Below are 22,802 nucleotides of genomic sequence, written 5' to 3'. Positions count from 1 at the left end.
ACAAAAGTAGTAATTTCACAATGAGATTGGCCTATTCTAGGGATGTTTCCCAAATTCTATTCTTATAAGTAGTGATAAGTTCAGTACTGCCTAATGTGTACGAAGATGAAAGGCTAATTGTTCTAACAAGTGCCAATGCTGCAGTTTCATCAAACAAAATCTTTGGTGAATGGTGAAAACCTTTGATCCAACCACTTCCGCAGGGCAAAGGATCTCTGGCAAGTTTCAGTTATTGGAAAAATCTTGAAATCTATACGCAATTTATATGACTGATTGGATGTGACCACAAAGGGACTTGAATGCCAAAATAAAGACTTGATTCCACAGGAAATAAAGAACCATTAAGAGATTTTACTGCGGAGGGTAGGGGAAGTGGGGGGGGGCGGGTAGGGGTTCTGTTGGTCTATGTAAAAACCCATGAGTTAATTACACCTTCAAAAAAATCTAATGGCACTGCAAAAGGATGTACAGGAGTGAAAAGAACTAGAGACTACTGTGACAGTCCAACTCTAAGATAAAAATTTGGACTACAGCACTTACAGTAAGATAAGAAGGAGCAGACTAACAAGCATTGCAAAAGGATTTTAAAAACTGCATATAAGAGTGAGGGAAAGGAAAGAATTTAATATAAAGCAGAGAGTGAACAGGAAGGAAGATTTTCCTTAATTTGTTATTGGAAAGGGTTGAGCTTAGATGTGTTCGGTTTGAGGTGTCTAAATGTACTCAAGCAGGTATGTCCAACAAGAGTGTGAAATTAAACCTTAGAAAGAAGTGTCCCCAGAGCTGTAGATCTTGGAGTTAGTGGTGCAAGATGGCTGAAGATGAAAGAGTAAGGGAGAGGCTGAATACAGAATCCGGAGAACACCAAAATCAGAAGGGGAGTCAGAAGTAAAAACAGAAAAGGAGAATAAAGGAATGTGAAGATGATAGGGAAAATTTATTACAAATGCTGTAACTTAACAGAAATATTAAAGATGAAATTCAAAATGAGACTTAAGTTTGATATTTGATTTAGAATTAAATACTAAGGAGAAATTTTAGAACACTTTTTTGACTTGATTTCATGTTTACAGAAATAGTCATCGCTCAGTATCTGCAAGGGATTGATTCCAGGCTTGAGCATTCCCCATGGCTACTCAAGACCATGGATGCAGAACCCAGGGATTTGGAGGGCTGACTGTACTTATTGTTATTTTTACTTATTATTTTCTTCTGAGGAAAAATTTGTGGGCTCCCAGAGTAAGACTTCTCCAATATCCCACTAGTAACAAGCTTCTGAGTTGGTGTCTCATAGTCTCCCTTCATTTACCTTCAGCAAACTTAGTTGAAGTAAGGTAGAAAAACAGGTGGAAGGTGGCAAGGGAATGGATACCTGACACCCCACTGCCTTCATGCATTAATAGTCAGAAATGACACTGATGAGCCAGAAGGCAACAAGAGAAAGTAAAGATAAATTTGTGGAGAGAAGGAAGATTTCTGCTTTGGCTTTTGATTGCAGTCTTCACATATCCCTTCACTTTAATATTTATGAAAATGGTAAAAATGAGTTTGAAAAATTTGAACAGTTTTCTGGTCACATGAAAACTTTTTAGAACTAAGGAATCATAATCCATTTAATCCTATTCCTTAAAACAACTATCTCTTTATCTATAGCACAATGTAATAATAGACTTCCATCTATTCTCCTACATGGCCAAAAAAAGATTAAGCTATGTTTGGCATGTTCTGTTTAAAGTGGCAATGAAATATGATTTTCCTGAAGATGGTAGATTTTAGCACCTAACAAACTGAATTTTGGGTATCTGGGAAATATTTCAAGTATTTGACTAATCTTCCAGAACACCTCATTAGCTAGCAATACTAGAGAAAACTGGCATTAAGTCTTAGCATTTTTGCCAAAAGATCTTGCAAACCTCAAATTTTAAAAATGAAGTACTTTGTTATAATAGTTCTCTGAAAAATAAGTATTCTAGTAACTTACTTACCCATCTTACCAAGCCAGAAACCTGGACGTCATCCTAGAGCCTCCCTTTCTCCAATTAATCATTCACCAGTTAAACAGCTCTCAAAAATGTTCCTTTGCTACCATTATCTCTTGCCTAAGTATTAAGCCATTAACTAAACCGACATGCCTCAAATTATAATGATCAGATTTGGGGCTGATGTTTAGATATTTAACATGTAGCAATGTACTCTGCCCTTGCAGTACTGAAAGGCTGCAAAGACAGCGTGTCAATGTAAATCAAAGAAGCACTCCTTTCAATAAGCATTTGCCTCTTCACCATGTCATTCTATCACCTGACCTAGGAAGATGTACCTTCAGTTATCCCCAAATGGTTCTTCCATAATCCAGAGGCCTGCTTAGATTTCTATCCCCTTTTCTGTTAACTTAAGAAACCATCCTACGTTTTTGAAAGCACAAAGGCAGCAAAGCCCTGATCCCAATAAACTGCTGGTAAGATCTTGTTTCTATTACAAATAAGATAATGAAAGAACAAATCATCCCCATATTTATAATGAATTTATTTTATACATTTTTACTGAGTCAAAAGTCACTAATTTAGCACTTTGCTAAAATCTAAATATACAATAAAAAATTTAAAAGCAAGGCAATTACCTGAGGAGAGTCAAAAGGATATCGACTACTAAACTTAAATAGAAGTTGAAATTTTTCCCCTTCATATAAGGTACCTGGTGCACCTTCCATGTCTACAATCCACCTAAAATAGAAAAAACAAATAAAAACTTAAGATAAAAGGGACTGTGGGTGAGAAAAGGGAACACTGAGTACTTCCTCTATGCCAGTCATTGGGACAGGAGTCATTTATGTGTAATAGCATACTTCTTCCTCCCAACAACTCTCAGAGTGGGTATTAACATCCCCTGCCCCGGCCCCTTCTCTGACATTCAGGGATTAAATAACTAGATCAAGGTCAGACAGCTAGCAAAGGACAGAGCCATATTTTAACCCAGGTATAAAAAACTAACAAAATAAAAACCAAACTCAGATGTGCTGACACCAAAACCTGTGCTCTTCCTTTTTGATTTATGCTATCCTATTTTTTCAAAAGACATTTTACAGTGACTGAAAAACATTATATAAAAATATCAAACTAATCAACTGCTTTTCTGATATCAATGTTAGAAGCAATAAGGGAAGATATTGATAATGACTACAAAGGATTGTCACTTCAAACCGATTTCCTCATCAATATTCTGGAGAAGACTAATAAATGAGAAAAGAAGCTAAGTTGACATCAGTCTACTTAATCTGATGGCTAAGCAAGGCTCTATATTGCATTTTCTTTATCTCTCACTATGTTTCAATTGTTTAAGCCCAGAATATATTTCTATGGCATCTATGCAAGCTTACTTTGTTTTCATATATAACAATCATGAATATAAATCTGTTTTTATTTATATTCTGTATACTATCCCATTATTCTCTTTAAAAGGGGACGGAGAGGAATAGAGAATAATGATTGCAAAGATGGGGCAGCATTTAGAAGCAAAAGTGAAGTGAAATTAAGAATGAGTTCCTAATTACAGCTCGGTCACTTATGATTATCATACACCTGGCCAATTCCTTTAATCTTATACTTTTGAGGTATAAAACTTAATTATTTTAAATACAGGAAAACAAAAGGAAGAGAGAGAGAACAGTTGGGGTTCAAGTCATCACCCCACATACTATGGACTTAGAAGTATGTAAAACAGTAAATGTGCCTATTCTCTGAAATAAATCTGCTAAAGCATACAGACAGTAAGAGCATGCTATTCATTTTCAGAATCCATGCTGAAAACCATACATGGTAATAAAAGATATTACCACAGACCTGACAGGCAATATTTTATAGTAAAATTAGACAGGTCTGCCATTTAACTAGCTGTGTGAGCAAGCTGCTTTACTTCTCCAGTTTTAACTACTTCGATTGTAAAATAGAGATATTCACCTCACAGTGTTTGATGGAAAGATAAATGACACTACATACGCAAAAAACCTAGCACTCCCGACATCAGAACCAGTAGATTTAATACAATGCAAAAGCTGCATACAAAACAAAAAAACGCCTATACTCTAAACTAGGTCCTCCTGAGCCTTCAAAATTCCTTGCAATCTTTCTCTCCACATCAACTAAGCAGAGTGATATTCCAAGAAAAATTTAGAAGACTTTCTGGTGCTCTTTTATTCTGTTTAAATGGCAATTTTTACGATACACAACATACCACATCACCTATACAAGCACAGCTTTTAAATAATAGCTAAGCAAGTATCTCATTAATCCTTGTATATCGGTACAAGATAGGTCAAACAAAGCATAATTTTCAACATCGTGCATGGTAATGGTTAATAAGTTTTTACTAATTAAAAAGTAACATGTTCACTGTAGAAGATTTAATTGTATTATGTGCACACTTAAATTACATAAATTCAAACTGTCAGTATTTATGATTCCAATCATGAGCATATGCCCCAGAGAAGTGAATATGCTGTTCTCTCAGTCTCAGTTCTTACACTCCTATGAGTTTAATGTTTAAACATTAAAATCTTGAATTTTTTTTCACATATCATGGCTCCTAATCAAAGAAACAACTATCTATTCTGCTCTGGAGGGAAAACTGGCTTTGGTGGATTTAAGACAGGATATATATACTAATACGACCTTTCTAAGAAACTTTTAAAGGTAATTATGATGATACGAAATACATATTTTTGCCTTACACGCTGACTACAGACTACAACTCAAGTGATGCCACTTTACTGCATTACCTTGACAAACCCTTTCCCTATTATTGACATTTACATTGTTTCCAAATTATCCCCAGAATTAGTAATGTTGAAATGAGTACAGATAAGTCCATCTTTTTGTATGTCTCTGTCCTTTCCTTTGGACAGTGTACAGGTGTATTTACTACATCAAACGGAATGGTATTCAAATATTTTAAGATGTCAATATGTGCTACCAAACTGTGTTCCAGAAAGCTGCTTACTGTGCTTTCATCACCTTCCTTAGGTATCTTCCATACACATATCCACATTTCATATAAACCTATTTAGGCAATGATTTTTAAGATCTGATTCTTTTTTTTTTTTTTTTTTTTTTTTTCCTTTTTGAGACCGGCCGCGCCGCGCTCAGTCAGTGAGTGCACCGCTCATCCCTATATAGGATCCGAACCTGCGGCGGGAGGGCTGCTGCGCTCCCAGCACTGCACTCTCCCGAGTGCGCCACGGGCTCGGCCCAAGATCTGATTCTTTTTTTTTTTTTTTCCTTTTTGAGACCGGCCGCGCCGCGCTCAGTCAGTGAGTGCACCGCTCATCCCTATATAGGATCCGAACCTGCGGCGGGAGGGCTGCTGCGCTCCCAGCACTGCACTCTCCCGAGTGCGCCACGGGCTCGGCCCAAGATCTGATTCTTTTTTTTTTTTTTTCCTTTTTGAGACCGGCCGCGCCGCGCTCAGTCAGTGAGTGCACCGCTCATCCCTATATAGGATCCGAACCTGCGGCGGGAGGGCTGCTGCGCTCCCAGCACTGCACTCTCCCGAGTGCGCCACGGGCTCGGCCCAAGATCTGATTCTTTATCATACTATTTTTATCTTGGAAGAAGGTCCAAAGACAATAAAATTTTTATGGTTCATTTACAATAAATTATTTTAAAAGAAAAAGTCTTGCCTGACCGATATCTCTAAATTACAAGATTTATTCTGTAACAAAGATGTTGGTGCTTTGACAGTTATAATCTCTGGTATAACAACTTAATGCTTCTATTTGTAAAAATTTTAAACATTCCTTTAACTTTTTATAAATCATTGTGTTGTGTGGTTTCCCCACTCTCCCAAAAAAGTCAAGGTTGAAAGAGGATGCAATCTGATTATTATCAATTTCCTTGAGAACCATAGGGCTACCTGTTACAGGATATTCTGAGGTAGATTAACAAAGGAAGAGAGGAAAAAGATAAAAATGGGATATAATCTGCACCAGGGTGAAAAACAGTTAGTTCCATTTTGGGTTGTTTTAGAACAGTAGTTTCAAGTGAAAAATCAGTTGAGAACTCAGCAATGTTTTAAAGAGATTGCTACAGCACTAAAGATTTATATGACATTTTAAAGATAGTCAATACATCCATTCAATATTTTTAAAGCTTTGACTCCTGCTTAGGTACTAACTCATAAGTCAAAGGTAAGCAAAATTGTTTCTTCTGAAAAGATAGGTACTTCCCCTGTTATTTAAATTTTGGTAACTTTTAGTCCCTGGACCTAGAATACAGCTTAATATTTGAATTGGCCCATTTGTCCTCCAAGTTGGTCTATAGTAAACTTTATCTTACTGCTCTTTTCCTTTTATGTTTTTGAAGATTTTTTAAAGTAGAGGATTAATTATTTTAAATTCCCCTGCAATTTCAGAACATTTACCATTGTCTACAAAATTATTAAATCAAAGGACTGGTAAGGATCAACAATACTGGTTGCTGAGATCTTAGGATGATACTCTTGAAAATATTTCAAACAAATTCAAATGCTCATTTTTAAGAGAGGGTCCTCTTTTCTCTATTCTTGATATCATATCTGGAAAGGATCACCTTCTGCACTCCAAGGAAGATGCTGAATTAGAGAGAATACTTTTGTGTTCTTCTCCTTCCAACCCTTACTTTTTTCCTCCCCATAGAAAAGTTTCTCATATATTTAATGAGATTGCTGAGATCTGCACTTTCATTAGTTACCCCTCTGTACAGCATGCAGTTAATGTGTCCAGGGGATGGGAATGGGACACCTCTTGACTGTAACTCTCTTCAAATCCCTAATTTTTTTTTTAAAAAATATGATAACCTCATACCAAGCTGCTCTATTACACAAGGATCATTTCATAAACAAAGTCAGACACAAGTTTTTAAATGCTGTCTGCTAACGAGAAACTTTAAAAAACTTACTAACCAAAGATATAGTTGTATTAAAAAAAATGCTTAGGGCCGGCCCGATGGCGCACTGGAGAGTGCACCGCTTGGGAGCGTGGCGGCGCTCCCGCTGAGGGTTCGGATCCCATGTGGAGACCGGTTCCCGCTCACTGGCTGAGCGCGGTGCGGGCGCAACACTGAGGGTTGCGATCCCGTTGCTGGTCCCCGGTACGGGCGCGACACCGAGGGTTGCGATCCCGTTACCGGTCAGTAAAAAAGACAAAAAGGAAAAAAAAATGCTTAACATATTATGCAACAATGTATATCATACAATGATGCAAAACAAAATTGATCATGTATATAAATGCATAGAATAAGATCTGTTTACTATATATTTACCTCTTGATGTAAGAGAATGGAATGAAATATGAAAATAATTCTGTATTTTTAAAAAGTGCATACCAGGGCTGGCCAGTTAGTTCAGTTGGTTAGAGCATAGTATTGTAACACCAAGGTCAGGGGTTTGGATCCCCGAACTGGCCAAATGCCGAGGAAAAAAAAAAAAAGTGAGCACTAAAGTTGGGGACTTATGATAGTTCAACTCATAATTTTCTGACTTTATGATGGCACCAAAGCAATACGCATTCAGTATAAACCACATTTCAAGTATCCCTACAACCATTCTGTTTTGTGCTTTCAGTACAGTATTCAATGAATTACATGAGATATGTAGCACACTTTATTATAAAATAGGCTTTGTGTTAGATGATTTTGCCCAACTGTAGGCTAATGTACGTACACAGAGCACGTTTAAGGTAGGCTAGGCTGGGCTATGATGTTCGGTAGGTGAAGTGCATTATGCGCATTTTTGACTTACTGTATCTTCAATTTACCACAGGTGTATCAGGACATAACCCCATCATAAGTGGAGGAGAAGCTGTATATATTCATATATTACATTGATAATAAAAAAAAAGAAAAAAGTAATTAAACACTTACTGTGTAATTGAATTTTGAACACTCTTTTCATTTAAAGTCATCCCAGGAGGTGGGTCATTTTGCAAAGCCAACAGTTCTTTTTGTAGTCGTTTCTAGAAAAGAACATCAATAATAATTTGTAATTTATTTATTTTTACAACATAATATCCTTCTAGTTATAAAGTCTGAAATCACTGATTAAATTTCCTCTAAATACTCATATCTTTTCCTTTACAAGCCCCTTATATCTTCTACATATTTATTATATGCCTAATTTTCAAAATGTTTCAACATTGATGCTGTAAAGTGGTGAGGAAGAACAGCCAGTAAGCTATAAAACATCAACCTCTTTAAGACTTCATAGCTATGCTACTGAGGTTATAAGGTATTACAATCCTAGGTTAAAACTGCTTCAAGGTTTTAGCGGTGCTTCCTTTGCTGCTTCCCAATGATAAAAACCATAGCTCTCCATTATCCTTAAAGAATGTGTTTTCAAACAGGCAAGCTTTCCAGAGAAACTATAAGCATACCACCTTATACAAAATACCCTGTGAAAAATTTTAAAATAATTTAAATTTACAACCTACTGCCCGTATTTGTTTTCTTAAACAGGATCATCTGCACATAATTTAATCTTTCAGGGTTATTGTTATGAACATCATCTACCGTATGACATCAGAATACAACATATCAGGGCCTGAGATATGTAAGGGTTTTTTCTGCATACTAGATGCCCTTAAATAGGTATGTATCTTGCATTCCATTTTTCTTTTTGTATTTGGAGTTCTTATTTGTATGGCTTCATTGTTTACCTCTTACCCTGTTATCATCAGTGGACATTCTTTTTTAATGCACAACAAAGCCAAAACAAAAACCACAGCAGCCCCTAATTTATGGGTTTGAAAACCAAATAGCTAATGTTATCACAATCATATGCAAGATTGTAAAGACTATTAATCAGTGCCTTTTCTTGGAGTAAAGAGAAGCATGGATATCTGCTCATAACTCCACAGTTCTCTGCTTAAAAACTTGTTTCTACTTTTTTTTAAGACAGTAAAATATTACTATGAATGTACCAATGTTTCTAAGGCCTTTTCAATTAATTACACCTTTAAATAAGCTTAAAGTCATGCAACACCACTACAAACTCCTATTCTTTGTTGCAAATCATTGTAATAGACTTTAAGTTGCCATGAAAAGAAAGTTTTCCTCAGATCTTGCAATATAATTGCTACTTAACAATGAAAACAAGACATGCTGCTGAAACATCTTATCAACTTTCTGCAACTTCTGACCTCATATACTTCCAAAACAATAACTTGCACAGTGATCCTCTCCAAGGGGAGGAAGCTGACATAAAGCAAAAATACCAGAACCCTCTCAGTGCAGGGCATCTCAGAGAAAACTTGTTTCAATGACCACATTTTGGGAAACACTGATGTGGAAATCCTCCAGGTCTTGAGAACTTAGTACTAAGACAGGAAAGACAGCCCTTGTTAGTGCAACAAGGAGAGGCAATCTGCACAACTACCAACTGAAACAAGGATATAAAGGCAAGCTAAGAGTTTTATTGGTATAATTATCCCTAGGTCTCCTAAACATATTGGTGAAGGGTGCTACAGAAAAAAATGTTTTTCTCCACCCTGAGACTACTTCTTACATCTGGTACATCTGGTGGGCACCTTCTAACAGAATCCCCAATTAGCTCTGCATCCTGGTATTCACACTCTTGAATAGTCTTGTATAGTTCCCTCTCACACTGTACCAGAGTCGGTCTGTGTGACCAATGGAATACAGCAGAAATGACAGTATGTCACTCCCAAGATAAGGTTATACAAAACTGTGGATTCCATCTTGGTCACTCACTCTCTCTCAAATCGTTTACTCTGGAGAAACCTAGCTATCATGTTGTGAGCAGCCTAATTCTGAGAACCTCATGGTGAGGAACTGAAGCTTCCTGCCAATAACCATGTGAGTGATTTGGAAGCAGAATCTCCAATCCAAATCAAGTTTTCAGATGACTGCAGCCCTGGCCAATATCTTGCCTGCAAACTCCAGGAAAGACCCAAGTCAGAACCACTCAGCTAAGACTCTGATTCTTGACCCTTGGAACTGTGTGAGATAATTTTTTTTTTAATTACTAAATTTAGAGGTTACACAGAAAGAGATAATACAGGACTTCTGCTCTATCCTCCCTCCACCCTCCCATGAGAAGGGACTACTATCCACTTTTTCATTTCAATATCACCAAGTCAGAATTAAAGATCTTCACTGGACCATGTTTTTTTACTGAGGTGGTGAAGTCACTACATTAAAAAGACAATTCATGCCAACCCCTCGCTGTCTTAGCTAACAGGCAATAAACTACTTTGAACATCCACATTCCCAGCAATAGACAGAGTAGGGACAGCATTTTGGGAGTTAATGAGTACTTACCAAGTCCACTACTAAAATTAATAATTTACTGATTTACTAATAAGACTAACAGGGCCGGCCCCATGGCTCACTTGGGAGAGTGCGGCGCTGGTAGTGCCAAGTCCGCAGGTTCGGATCCTATATAGAGATGGCCGGTGTGCTCACTGGCTGAGCGTGGTGCTGACCACACTGTGCCGAGGGTTGCGATCCCCTTGCCGGTCAAAAAAAAAAAAAAGACTAATAAAAAAAAAAGGATACAGAGAGTGGAAGGTCAAACAATGTATCTGTTTGGCAGGTTCTCAAAAACAAGGAATTCCCTTGTTCAGGAATAAACTAGACAGGGCTGGTTTGTTTGATTTTTTTGTCCTTTTTGTGACCGGTAAGGGGATCGCAACCCTTGGCTTGGTGTCACCTGCACCACGCCCAGCCAGTGAGCGCACCGGCCATCCCTATATAGGATCCGAACCCGCGGCGGGAGCGCAGCTGCGCTCCCAGTGCCGCACTCTCCTGAGTGCGCCACGGGGTCGGCCCAGAGAGGGCTGTTTTGAAGTAAGTGATCAGGCCCTGCAAGGGTCCTCTGGCTCTTCTAAGAAACTAGTTCTAAGGTAACCTGAATGTGAACATAGAACACCTATATATATAAATAAATAAGGACCTAAAGAGTTTAATGTAAAGATAAATAAAAATTCATATTCATTTGTAGATCTCTATAACCTTTTAGAGGTTATACAATCAAAAGAAAGCTATAATTACACAAGGAGGCACTCACCTTTTACTTTTTTTTTTTTGGGTGGCTGGCCAGTATGGGAACATCTTTTAACTTTGAAGACAAAGTGTTAACAAAAGTCGATGAGAAACACTAGCTTTAGGAAAGAACACCAGCAAAAGCAATGACACCACCAGCTTATAAAACCATCACAGCAATACTGGCCTGCTTTCCCAGACTGTAGTGAAAATGGCAGCTCCAGACTGATATAAATACAAAATGGAAAATAACTGCAGAAGGTTAACTACTGTAACTAAAGCAGCAGGAATACCCAGAAACCATGGGGGGAAGGAGAGGAGAGTACATGAGATATTAGAGTTCCAATGGTTCATAGCCAAATCTAACCCTTGTCTGTCCCTAAGTTGGTGAGGTATGAGAAAATTAATAACAAATATATTACAAATGTACCACTGTCTTCTGAATCTAAGATGCACCATTATTTCCCATAACACTAGAAAAGAAAAATTGCTGCCTATTGAAAACTGTAACACCAATAACACATATCCTGATTTGAAAGATGTTAAAATATGAAAATTGTACATTTTAAAGTCTTTGAAATATGTTATTATAGTTTAATTTTCCTAACCCCTAGTGTACCAGAACTAATTGAAAAATAAAACTTCATCGAGTAAGTTTTAAATAAACTTAATATGACTAAAATGATTCTTATCTCAGTATTTAATACCTACCTCCCCAATACATGACCTCAGTCAATCTTTTTTTTTTTTTTTGGTCCTTTTTGAGATCGGCCACACCGCGCTCAGCCAGTGAGCACTGTGAGCACACCAGTCATCCCTATACAGGATCCGAACCCACAGCGGGAGCACTGCTGCGCTCCCAGCGCCGCTGTGCTCCCAGCGCCGCACTCTCCTGAGTGCGCCACGGCTCAGCCCTCAGTCAATCTTTAAATATGAACTTGATTCCCAGAATTTGCATAGCAATTGCTATGGTCTGAATGTCTGTCCCTCCAAAGCTGATATGGAAGCCTGATCTCCAATGTGGCAGTGTTGAGAGGTGGGGCCTTTGGGAGACGACTGTATCATGAGGGCTATGCCCTCTTTAAACCACTCATGGATTAACGGGTTAATGGATGAGTAGGTTATCACAGGAGGAGCATGGTGGCTTTATAAAGAGAACAAGTGAGCGCATTAACACATGCTCTTCCCCTTTTGCCACGTGATATCCTCTGCTGCCTCAGGACTCTGTATTGAGTCCCCCACCAGGAAGAAGGCTCTCATCAGATGTGCCCCTTTACCTTGGACTTACCAGCGTCCAAAACTGTAACAAATAAATTTCATTTTCTTATAAATTACCCAGTTCCAGGTATTCTAAGTGACAGAAAATGAATAATACAGTAATATAGAGACATCCACTCTCCCAATCAAAAAAGGGGCCTAAAAGTTATCTATGAAAAATTTATTTTCTTATTATTATTATTTTTTTTTCCTTTTTGTCTTTTTTTCATGACCGGCAACGGATCGCAACCCTCAGTGTCGCGCCCGTACCGGACCGGGACCGGCTACAGGATCGCAACCCTCGGTGTTGCGCCCGCACCTCCCTCAGCCAGTGAGCGGCCGGTCTGTATGTGGGATCCGAACCCTCGGTGGGAGCGCTGCCGCGCTTCCCAAGCGGCGCACTGCAGCAGTGTGCCACCAGGCCGGCCCCTGAAAAATTTATTTTCTTTTTCTCAGTCATCCATCGAAAACAGCCAAGCCCAAAAGGTAAATGTTTTGAAGCATATCAAATCTCAAGTAAACCTGAAAACTCTAGCCCTTATCTTGTGTTGGCTTAAGTCTAGAAAGCTCACAGGAATTTGAGCTCTTCTAAGAGACCTAGGTGGATTTACACGTTCCCTAAGGATCCTGATACATGTAAATATCGCTAGAGATATATGACTAAGCACTTTTAGAACTGGCTTGGCTTTTGAGTGGCTTTGTAGTCCAGCTAGTACCTCCCTTTCTCATTATAAAACAAAATGATGCTAATTTATTCTTTTTTTTTTTCTGGTAAGAAAACCACTGACAAATTATGCAATTAACTATTGTCAATGGCAAGGTACTGGGACACACCCAAAATTGAATGACACTACAGTATGTCATAATACCTTGGTTGAAAATCTCTATCTAGATCATCACAACAGTCTAGGATGTATGACCCTGCACTTAAGAGTGACACCAATTCAGTTCCTGAAACTTTTTTCCACCACAATGCATATGAAAGATTATTACTGAAATTTACTCTCTCCTGTGACTGGGGTTGAGAAGTGAACTTATATCAAAAGGATGCTCAGGAAATTAATATACCCTTCTCTCACGATCTTCTGCTGTCACCTCTCCAAGAATCACCATAGCCAACACAATAAAAAAGACACATATAGGTATAAGTCCAAACCATCATTAGTCAAAAAATATGTAAACAAATAAAATAAGCCCACGGGACACTTCAGGCAAAATGAAGCCTCCAGACAAGGCCATGTTTTAGGATCTCCTAATGTTAATTTAATACCACATCCTGAACTGCGGAGATGGATTAAAATCTTTGTGTTCTATGCACATGCAGAATTATCTCTGTTGACCAGTTCCCAAGCTGTTCTTTCTCTCGAAAGCCAACATCTAATTATGCACGATAGAACACCTCTGTGATATACAAGACAAATGAAAGGCTGTCTACAGTCCCCTGAAGTTTAATAATAATGACAGTTAAAAGAAAACACCCTAAGCTACAAAACAAAAGCACATTTAATTTGGAAGCATATATTCCTGCCTCTGCCCCTACACTTACTCTTATGGGATTTAAAGCCCTTGGAAGGCTCAAGCTAGTTTATGCACATGAATAAAAGCAATTTAAAAAGTAATCACTCTAAACATAAACTCATAATGTTAAATAAACCAAGTCTGAATATGCCAAGTGCCTCCCTGGTATAATCAGGAAATGAGATATAATGGATAAAGACTAACATTTTTAAACATCAAAAATTTTAAAATGCAATAAAATTATTTCTAAAGCCTAATATAGATCTCCAACATTTTTACTGACTACAACTTAACCTATCAATAATCATTACTCTGTTATAATAGCTTCAGATAACAATGAGGTCTATAAGCTCATTTGACCTTTTTATAGTCTGATAGCTTGATGTCCTTTTTACTTTTTTTTTTTTTCCTTTTTGTCTTTTTTCGTGTCCGGCAACGGATCGCAACCCTCAGTGTCGCGCCCATACCGGACCAGGACCGGCAACGGGATCGCAACCCTCTGTGCTGTGTCCGCACCTCGCTCAGCCAGTGAGCGGGAACCAGTCTGTATGTGGGATCCGAACCCTCAGCGGGAGTGCCACTGCGCTCCCAAGCGGCGCACTGTAGCAGTGCACCACCGGGCCGGCCCTCCTTTTTACTTTTTTTTAAATTGGCATCTGTTTATTGTCAATAACTTGTCAGTGACCTCTAGTCACTGACATCCTCTTGCTCTCCTCTTTTCCCTCTCTTTTATCTGCTGTTTCTCCTTTCCCAACCCTCACACCACATTACTTAATGGATTTATTTATTTTAGTGAATAAATCACATTATTTTGGTGTAACAAATCCCATCTGGTTTTCAGTACTGGCATTAATACTGGCTAACATTCATTATTTCATATGCTCTTAAACAATACTACACTGACTCACTGAAACTAACTGGAAAAATTAAGACCACCACCCAAGACCTCATAAGATGAAAAGCACAGACCACAAAGAGGTCTACAGATCACACCAATGCTAAACCATGGTTTCTCCCAGTTGGCACAATCTTTGTCTCTTCGGCTCCTGATCATTGTCATCAATCCACATGCTTACATATTAGTTTAAATTTTTGCTGTTTCAGACAGCAAATGATAATAGGTATGTCAGTACAGAAAAAGCATTACTACAGTGGTTTAATAGTGAGCATTACTGTTTAGGCTGAAGAATACTACATCAAATGAAATGTTTCTAGTTAAAAAATTAAATATTTTAAATAGCATCCTAAAAAGCACATTCATTTCTAACTACAGTCATGCCTTGCTTAACAATGAAGATACATTCTGAGAAACGCATCATTAGGCAATTTCATTGTTGTGTGAACAACATAGAGTGTACTTACACAAACCTAGATGGTATAGCCTACTACACACACATAATTTTATGGGCCACTGTCATATATGCGACATGTATGTACTTGACCAAAACATTATTATGCGGTACCTGGCAATACTTCAGTAAAACGTTTATTAAACTGTTCTTAAATTGAATGTGATGAGGGTTGAACAACTCTGAATATACTAAAGGCCACTTTAAATGGATGAGTATGGTACATGAATTATTTCTCAATAAACCTGTTAACAAAAATAAAGATTATTAAACAGTAAAAAGTAAATGAAAAACAAAGCAAATATGGAAAATGTTAATTGTTGAATCTACAAACAGGCTATAAAAATGTAGTACTATTTTTTCTATTTTTCTGCATGCTTGAAATTTTCGTAACAAAAAGTTTAGACTAAAAAATAAAATGACAACAGTAAATAAATGCAAAAAATAGCTAAGATAACACCTAAGAAAATAGTAGTATGTAACTGCAAAGTGGCAGGATGGCCCTGATAGGTATCAAGACTGCATCGTAAGTTGTAATAATCAGTAAAGCATGAACATACATAGACCAATTGGACAGAATACAGCCCAGATGAGAGACTCACACATATTTAGAAACTTGGTTTATAATCGAATAGGAAGGCCTCCTAATATAAGACTGAGACAAATTGGGTATCCATATAAAAATCAAATCAAATTGGATCCCTACCCTCAACCCACAAGGATTAAAGACCTAAATGTGAAAGGCCAAACAATAAGACTATTAGAAAACAACATAAGAAAAAAAATTTATGAACTCAGAGTAGAAAAGGATTTCTTAAGACACAACAAGTACAAATCAAAAAAGAAAAGATTAACAAATTCCCTTTGGGGCTCATCAAAACACAGTAAAGAAAGAGAAAAAAAAACAAAAAACAAAAACAAATCTTAAACTGGGAAAAGAAATCAGTCATACAAAATAATTCCTATAAATCAATAAAAACAAAAATGAATTGAAAAACAGTCAAAGGACAGGAAACAGCATTTCACAGAAGATACAACACAAATGGCTCATAAACACATACAATTATATCCATTCTTTTTATTAATCAAGGAAATGTAAAACAGAACCACAATGCAATACCTTTCACAAAAATAATTCAGACAATATCAAGTACTGGGGCGGATGTGGTACTGCTGGAACTCACTCACTTCTGGCAAGAGCACAAACTGGTATTAATGCTTGAAACAGCACAGCATTATCTAGTAAACTTGAACAGACATGCTACAACTCAGCCCTTGCATTCATAGATATACCCTATATCATGCCCATGCACACCAGGAAAATGTGTTAGAATATTTAAAGAAGCACTGATCACAACAGGTTAGGAGTAAAATTGATAAATTAACTACTACTTGGCCTGAATACAATCCATCAAGATGGATTAATTTTAACATGTTAAACAAAAGCAAGTCAGAAAAGAATACTAACAGTATAATTCCATTTATTTACTGTTCAAACACAAAACAATATATTAGTAAATCTACAAAGAAAAATAAAGGATCACAAACATAAAATCCAAGACAGCAATTCTCATACCATGGGAAGGAAGTAGTGAGGTACAATCAGAAGGGCATACAGGGAGCTTCAAAGGTAATGGGAATTTTTATTCCTTAAGCAAGGTGAACATTTTATTAATATTCTTTAAAATATTCACTTGTGACTTTTAAATTCTTTTGCATGCATATTTCATAATCTTTTTTTCAGGCCACTCAAATTTGGTCGTGAAGGGAGGGAGAGCAACAAGGTGATAGCAGAAGCATGGTAGAGGGAGGTGTTTGTTAAGAAGGAGAAACTTAAGCATACGTAAATACTGATGTGAAAGATCAAGAAGAGAAGGAGGTGATAAATGATGTGTAAAATACCTGAAAGAGAAGAGATCAGTCAGACACTAAGTACAGGATTAAGGACTTTACAAGGGTTTGTCTTTTCAATGGTAAATGCTATGTCTACACAGGAAAAAAATACAAACCAAAATATTTTAAAATTAAAATCATTCCTTAATCTCATCATCCAATGATTTTCTCAGGATAGTGACTACTTCTTACTAATCTGTTATTTTCTAATATTTCAACAATAATCATGTATAAAATTTCTTTTTTGAACGAAAAACAGTGATCATACTGATAATAGCGTGGCAGATGTACTGGAGAAGTCTAAATGAAGGCTGTGAAGTCAGCCTCGAAACTACTAGAAAAAAAACCAAAACCAAAACCAAAAACAAGAATCAAAAAATTGAGATGCAGAATGGACTGGATTTGGTGATAACTGAATACGGGAAGTGAGAAAGAAAGAAAGGTGACCCCAGGATAATAGTCAGAATGGTTGGTAGTGCTATTAACCATGAGAGAGATCCAGAGTTCGATCTCTGTACCGGCTGGCTACCAAAACAAAACAAAAACCAAGCAAACAAATAACCATGAAAGAAATACAGGAAGAGGAATGGGGGTGGGGGGGTAGCTGATCTCTGTTTATGTGGGGCTGGATGCAGCTAAGATTAAGATCAGTTTTAGACCTGTTGAGTTTAAGTTTCTTGTGGAACATTCTGGTTGATAAATGAAAACTGAACCAACCAAAGGTGAAGAATGACTGTTCCCTTTATTATTTATTTATTTATTTATTTCTAAAAGATGACCGGTAAGGGGCTCTTAACCCTTGGCTTGGTGTTGTCAGTACCACGCTCAGCCAGTGAGCTAACCGGCCATCCCTATATAGGATCCGAACCCATGGCCTTGGTGTTATCAGCACCGCACTTTCCCAAGTGAGCCACGGGCCGGCCCTGACTGTTCCCTTTAAATGAGGCCTCCCTCTTTTGGCTGGATATGCTCTTTCCATGAACTCAAGGTATGCGTATGTACCTTAAACCTGTTTGGCTCCAAGAGGCAGAGTTTACAACCCCAGAAATGACCCTTAATTTCTCAAGCTAGTTCAGAAGTGTTCTGGAAATTGACACTCTAAATAAAATACTTAAGTTACTCAGAAACCTTGACTAAGAATGAAATAAAGTCCAGTTTTGTGTCTAAAGCAGTAATCCTGAGTGTAATCCTGATAGACTCCTTAGCAGCACTAAGCATGATATAGTTACATTTCATTTAAGCTAACCATATTTTTCTTTTACTTTGGAAGAATATTTAAAAGTTTTTTCTCCAGCCAGCCACCAACAAACAAACAAAAAACAAATAGTTTCTTCTTATAAAAAATATAATTCAAATTTTTTTCCTTCCAGTTTTGGCTAGGCTACCCACAGAGATTTTCATAAATATGAATAAATTGTTACTCAAATAAAATATCGTAAAACATAAAACATGCTATGTAGTGGAAAATGCAGACTACAGCCAGGGTTTGGATACAACAAGTTTAAATAAATATCTGAATAAAACTACTGATAATACCATCCCCAATGGTGGAAAGTTTGGTTTGATCTACAAATCAAATTGCAAATCTATCATGAGACAAGAATCAGGAGCATTTTTATTTGTTGAAAATGTAGGCAAAATGCAGAACTTGAGTATAAGGTGCTACGTCTAAATGTTTGTGTCCCTCCAAAATTCTTATGTTGAAATCTAATCTCCAATTTGTTGTGAGAAGGTGGGGCCTTTGGGAAGATAACCAGGTCATGACAGCAGAGCCCTTGTGAATAGGATCAGGGCCATTATAGAAGAGGCCTGTGGAAGCTTGTTTGTCCCTTCTGCCCTGTGAGAATACAGCTAGAAGGTGCCATCTATGAGAGACTAGGCCTTACCAGACAGTGAATCTGCCTGTGCCTTGATCTTGGACTTCCCAGCCTCCACAACAACAATAAATTTCTGTTGTTTATAAATTACTCAGTCTAAAATATTTTGTTATAGCAGCCTGACAGGATACATTTAACTGGAAAACCAACTCCTGATTTCTAGGGGTGTATAATATATGCAACTTGGAATAAATAATAATCCATATCTCAATATCTTTATTATTAAACATCTACCTTAGATCGTTACTGAAAGAATAGAATGAGATGGGTCAGCAGATGTAACAATTATTTTTGAAAGTTTAAATCTCCAAATAAACATACTTAAGGATATAAAATACCATTTTAAATTAGAAATATTGTGGAGTGGGCTGGCTGGTTAGCCCAATTGGTTAGAGCATGGTGTTAAAACACCAAGGTCGGGCCGGCCCGGTGGCGCACTGGATAGTGCGCCGCTTGGGAAGCGCGGCGGCGCTCCCGCCCGAGGGTTCGGATCCCACATACAGACCGGTTCCCGCTCACTGGCTGAGCGAGGCGCGGGAGCAGCACTGAGGGTTGCGATCCCGTTGCCGGTCCCCGGTCTGGTACGGGGGCAACACTGAGGGTTGCGATCCGTTACCGGACATGGAAAAAAAGACAAAAGACAAAAAAAAAAAAAACCACCAAGGTCAAGGCTTTGGCTCCCCATACAAGCCAGCTTCAAAAAAAAAGAAAGAAAAGAAAAAACCTACAACCAGAAAAAAATGCTACTTTCACTGAAGTATTATCTCCAAAGTGAAAGAATTACTAACCAAACAACTGAATATTAACCTAGGTGAGAAAGACAGATATAATTAACAGGAAGTCTACACTGATTTTAAAATACTGTATTAATTTACCTATTCAATACAATTCTTTAGTTTCTCTGACTGGGCCAAGGCAGAAGCAAAAGATAGACATCAGTGGATTCAAAGATAAAGCAAGAAGGCAATACAACCAACTGTGTTTCATATCACTTCTGACCTATTTTGAAAACAGCATTTATCTGAGTGTCTATCCATTCATCTGGAAAACTCTGAGTGCTTACTACCAGTAAGTACAGCACTGTCCTCATTGAGTTAAAAATCAAATAAAAACAAAGTACCTTTACAATCACTGCAAAGCAGAAGTGAAAGATCCTATAAAAAGGCAATGTGGGGCCGAGCCCGTGGCGCACTCGGGAGAGTGCGGAGCTGGGAGCACAGCAGCGCTCCCGCCGCGGGTTCGGATCCTATATAGGGATGACCAGTGCACTCACAGCGCTCACTGGCTGAGCGCGGTGTGGCCGGTCTCATAAAGGACAAAAAAAAAAAAAAAAGGCAATGTGCTGTGAAGGCACACAGGGTAAGAAAAAGTATGTACAATTGAAGAGTGAAGCTAAGTTTGGTGGATTCATGATATCAAGAGTGAAGTTGTGGGCCGGCCCGGTGGCGCACTGCTACAGTGCGCTGCTTGGGAAGCGCAGCGGCGCTCCCGCCGAGGGTTCGGATCCCACGTGCAGACCGGCGGCTCACTGGCTGAGCGAGGAGCGGGGGCAACACCGAGGGTTGCGATCCCGTTGCCGGTCCCGGTCCGGTACGGGGGCAACACTGAGGGTTGTGATCCGTTGCCGGACACAGAAAAAGGGAAAAAAAAAAAAAGAGTAAAGTTGTAAAGAACTACTGTGGATTTTCAGTAGAATTTAAATTCAGGAAGATAATACAAAGAGTGGGAAGGGCTAACTAAATAACCTACAAGGTAAGTTAATAAAAAAAAATCTATGACCAATGAAAATATGGGGAGCTGTCAAAACTGCCCAGAATTTAAAACGGAAGTTCAATATAGAAAGTGACTAAAAAGAGTTACTAAATATTCCCAGCTAGTTCCACCTTAAACTAAAGACAGGGGCGATTTGCGCACAGGTCCCTGAATCATTAGCAATCTGACTCCCGGGGATTTTAGTGAACTAGTAAAAAAAAGTTCACCATAGGTCTTAGAATGGGAGATGAAGGTCTACCAACAATAATGGCCCTAATGAAGGGCCAAAAGACTAAAAACAAGACTAACATTCCAAGTACCTAGAAAGGATTATTCATTTTTAAATACAGGGCTCCTAAGATTATTTTTAAAATGAGATATTCTGGGGTTGGTCTGTTAGCTCAGTTGGTTAGAGCACAGCCTTGTAACACCAAGGTTAAGGTTTCATTTCCCCATGCTGGCCAGCCACAGAAAGAAAAATAATAATAAAAATGAAATACTCATTCATATTCAACTCCAAAGATTCATGATATAACTTGTAAGTTTGCCTAGGTGCATACTACTGCCATGGAAGAATCACTCAGCTCATGACTGCACCTATGGGACCACCCAGCAGCTACATCCTAATATACTGTTTGCTAATTCTGCTCCACAAAAAACTCTCATAGCAGATGTGTACTTTGTTTCTTTGTAGAAAATAGCCCTCAAACAACATATTTCACTGAAGTTGATAAAACAGTCAACATGTACTCTGATACACATAGGAAAGGGGTGGTCTTTGATAGAATTATAATTATGTAGAAAGCTAGGAACATATACAAACACTTCTATAGTCTCAAATTTAATTCCTAAAGGTCTGTCCAGATGATTAAACTTTGAAATGTCTATAGTCTCCTGAACTCTAAATCAGGACAAAGGAGATGTATTACAATTTATCCAACTTACATAATTTGCACACTTAAATTCCCGCAGTGTCAGGGTGCACATTAGAAATACCTGATGAGGTAAGAAAAATTCCAATACCCAGGAAGCATGCCAGATCAATTAAATCATAATCTGGGGATAGTATTTTTTGAAGCTTCCCAGGTGATGTCAATATGATGCCAAAGTTGAAAACCACTGATTTGAACTGTGTAGGTCACTAGAAAAAGCTGGGGGAAGGTATTGATGTACAGTAAAAAAATGAAAAGACCCAAACAAGGAACCTAGATGTAGCAACATTACCTTTTACCAATTTTAACCTGGCATCGATACTTTCAAATCAAAGACAGACTGAAACTTAAAATACAATCAATTCTCATTTTTCATGGCAGTTAGTTGTCTATAAAGTGGTGGCAAACACTGAATTAGTGAATATCAAATCCAATGCTCCTAGAGGAAACAGTGTTAGGTTCCTGCAAACCTCTCAACACGACAGTTTCCTCAGCCAATCAATAACATTTTTGTGTTTGTTTAAAAACCCCTTATTTACCATATATTGTTGATTCAATAAAATTGAACTGACAGCCAACAGCACTATAACTCGTGCCTGAACAAAGTTTACTTAACACATATTTTTCTCCATAAAGCACATCACAGCTTTCATGCACTTAGGAACACTAGACAGCACTTCAGTACTATGCTTGGGGGCCATTTTAAGCAATGAAATCCCCAACAAAAAGCACAAAAATGCTAAAAATGTGGCGCAAAACAGACCTTGAAAAGGACACTTGTTTACACTATGAGCTGAACAAGGTGGCAGAGCGTAGTTTGACCTCAGTTGGGGATATGTGCAAAGGTCAACTCAAATTCTTCACTGTTCTGTGTGTAAATGCCCAAAAAGGTGTCAAAGTATCAATTTTAGGGTCACTAATAAATTCTACCAAGTAGGTGAATTCACAAATACAGAATCCGTGAATAATAAGAATGGACTGTAAAGGCATCAAATAAACCAAGGTACCTCAAACTGGGTTTTTTTTGTTGTTGTTTGTTTAAGACTACAGAATGTTTCAATTTTGTTTTTCCTTTGGTAAGGTAAAACAAGTTTCCCAAGGAAAAGGCACCGTGGTGACTTTGTACCTTCCTTCAAAGGCCCAGGGACTACATCTGTCTCTGAAAAACATGGAATGCTTCATGAACTTGGGATGTCA

The 22,802-nt window shown here is 37.9% G+C and overlaps 1 protein-coding gene across 2 annotated transcripts in view; it reads right to left on the bottom strand.

Annotated features, from left to right (window-relative positions):
• Positions 1 to 22,802, bottom strand: part of UBE2W (ubiquitin-conjugating enzyme E2W (putative)) — a 64,342-nt gene that overhangs the window by 29,826 nt on the left and 11,714 nt on the right. For both annotated transcript variants that reach the window (XM_008578914.1, XM_008578908.1), the window contains exons 2-3: positions 7,890 to 7,981; positions 2,618 to 2,720 (exon numbers count right to left, since the gene is read on the bottom strand). In XM_008578914.1, the coding sequence (XP_008577136.1) occupies positions 2,618 to 2,720; positions 7,890 to 7,981 (195 nt within the window). The remainder of the gene's footprint in view (positions 1 to 2,617; positions 2,721 to 7,889; positions 7,982 to 22,802) is intronic.

Source organism: Galeopterus variegatus, unplaced genomic scaffold, assembly GCF_000696425.1.
Source record: "Galeopterus variegatus unplaced genomic scaffold, G_variegatus-3.0.2 Scaffold78, whole genome shotgun sequence".
Taxonomy (NCBI): domain Eukaryota; kingdom Metazoa; phylum Chordata; class Mammalia; order Dermoptera; family Cynocephalidae; genus Galeopterus; species Galeopterus variegatus.
This window is presented reverse-complemented; position numbering and strand designations above follow the sequence as displayed.